At 41.2% G+C, this 1,165-nt stretch overlaps 1 protein-coding gene across 1 annotated transcript; it reads left to right on the top strand.

Annotated features, from left to right (window-relative positions):
* Positions 1-461: 461 nt before the first annotated feature.
* On the top strand, positions 462-905 carry LOC131874419 (secreted RxLR effector protein 161-like). Its single transcript, XM_059217793.1, has one exon. The coding sequence runs from the start codon at positions 462-464 to the stop codon at positions 903-905; it is 444 nt and encodes a 147-aa protein (XP_059073776.1).
* Positions 906-1,165: the final 260 nt, after the last annotated feature.

The following is a 1,165-nucleotide window of genomic DNA, read 5'->3' as shown; positions in this document are numbered from 1 at the left end:
GTGCATTACTCAATGGTGAGTTGCAAGAAAATTTTTATATGATTCAACCTCCTGGCTTCAAGGATCCTGGTAAGGAACATCAGGTTTGTAGATTGATAAAATCCCTATATGGCTTGAAGCAAGCCCCTCAGGCTTGGTACTTCAATATTGATCAGTATTTGGTTGAACATGGTTTTCAGCGCAGTCCCTCTGGCACTAATCTATATGTAAAACTTTTCAGTGATGATATTGTTGTCTACATGGTTGACTTGATGATTACTGGTAATTTAGCACATTTGATTATAGCCATCAAATGGGACTTGTGCGAATCTTTTGACATTACAGATTTGGGGCTTCTCCATTATTGCTTAGGTGTCAAAGTGTGGCAGTCTGGTGACAGTATCTTTATTTCACAGTCCAAGTATGCCTATAGATTGCTTGACAAGTTTTGAATGCAAGATTGTAAACCTGCTTCCACACCCATGGAGAAAGGGCTGAAGTTATCAACCAAGTCTGATTCACCTGCAGTAGATGAAACCGAATTCAGACAACTAATAGGCAACCTCATCTATCTCACTGCCACTAGACCTAACATCTATTTTGCTGTCAGCTACATCTCTCGCTTTAGGACAACCCCAAAAGATGAGCATTGGATTGCAAGAAGGCGAGTGTTGCAAAATGTGAAAGGCACTTCCGACTATGGCATTTTGTATAGCAGTTGCAATGATCCAAAGTTGATTGGTTATACAGACTCAGATTGGGCAAGATCAATGGATGACAAAAAATCCACTTCTGGGTATGTATTCAGTTTGGGTACTAGTGTCATCACGTGGAGCAGCAAGAAGCGACAGGTCGTGGCTCTTTCCTCCGTCGAAGTTGAATACCAGGGAACAGCTAAGGCCGCATGTGAGGCAGTTTGGCTGTGAATAATGCTTTCTAACATGCAGATGCCGAAAGTAGGTCCTTCTCCCTTATATATTGATAATCAAGGGGTGCTCAAATTGGCCAAAAATCCAGTCTTCCATGAATGTACCAAGCATGTCGAGCTTCATTGTCACTACATCTGCAAGTAGGTAGAAGACAGATCAATTTAGTTGCAGTATGTTCCGTCAGCAGACTGCAAATATTCTCACACCATTTTTGAGCTTGGATAATTTTGTAAAATTTAGGGGGCAATTTGGTGTTT

This window comes from Cryptomeria japonica, chromosome 3 (genome assembly GCF_030272615.1).
Source record: "Cryptomeria japonica chromosome 3, Sugi_1.0, whole genome shotgun sequence".
Classification (NCBI taxonomy): Eukaryota; Viridiplantae; Streptophyta; class Pinopsida; order Cupressales; family Cupressaceae; genus Cryptomeria; species Cryptomeria japonica.
Note: the sequence above shows the minus strand (reverse complement) of the source record. Positions and strands in the feature narration are given on the sequence as shown.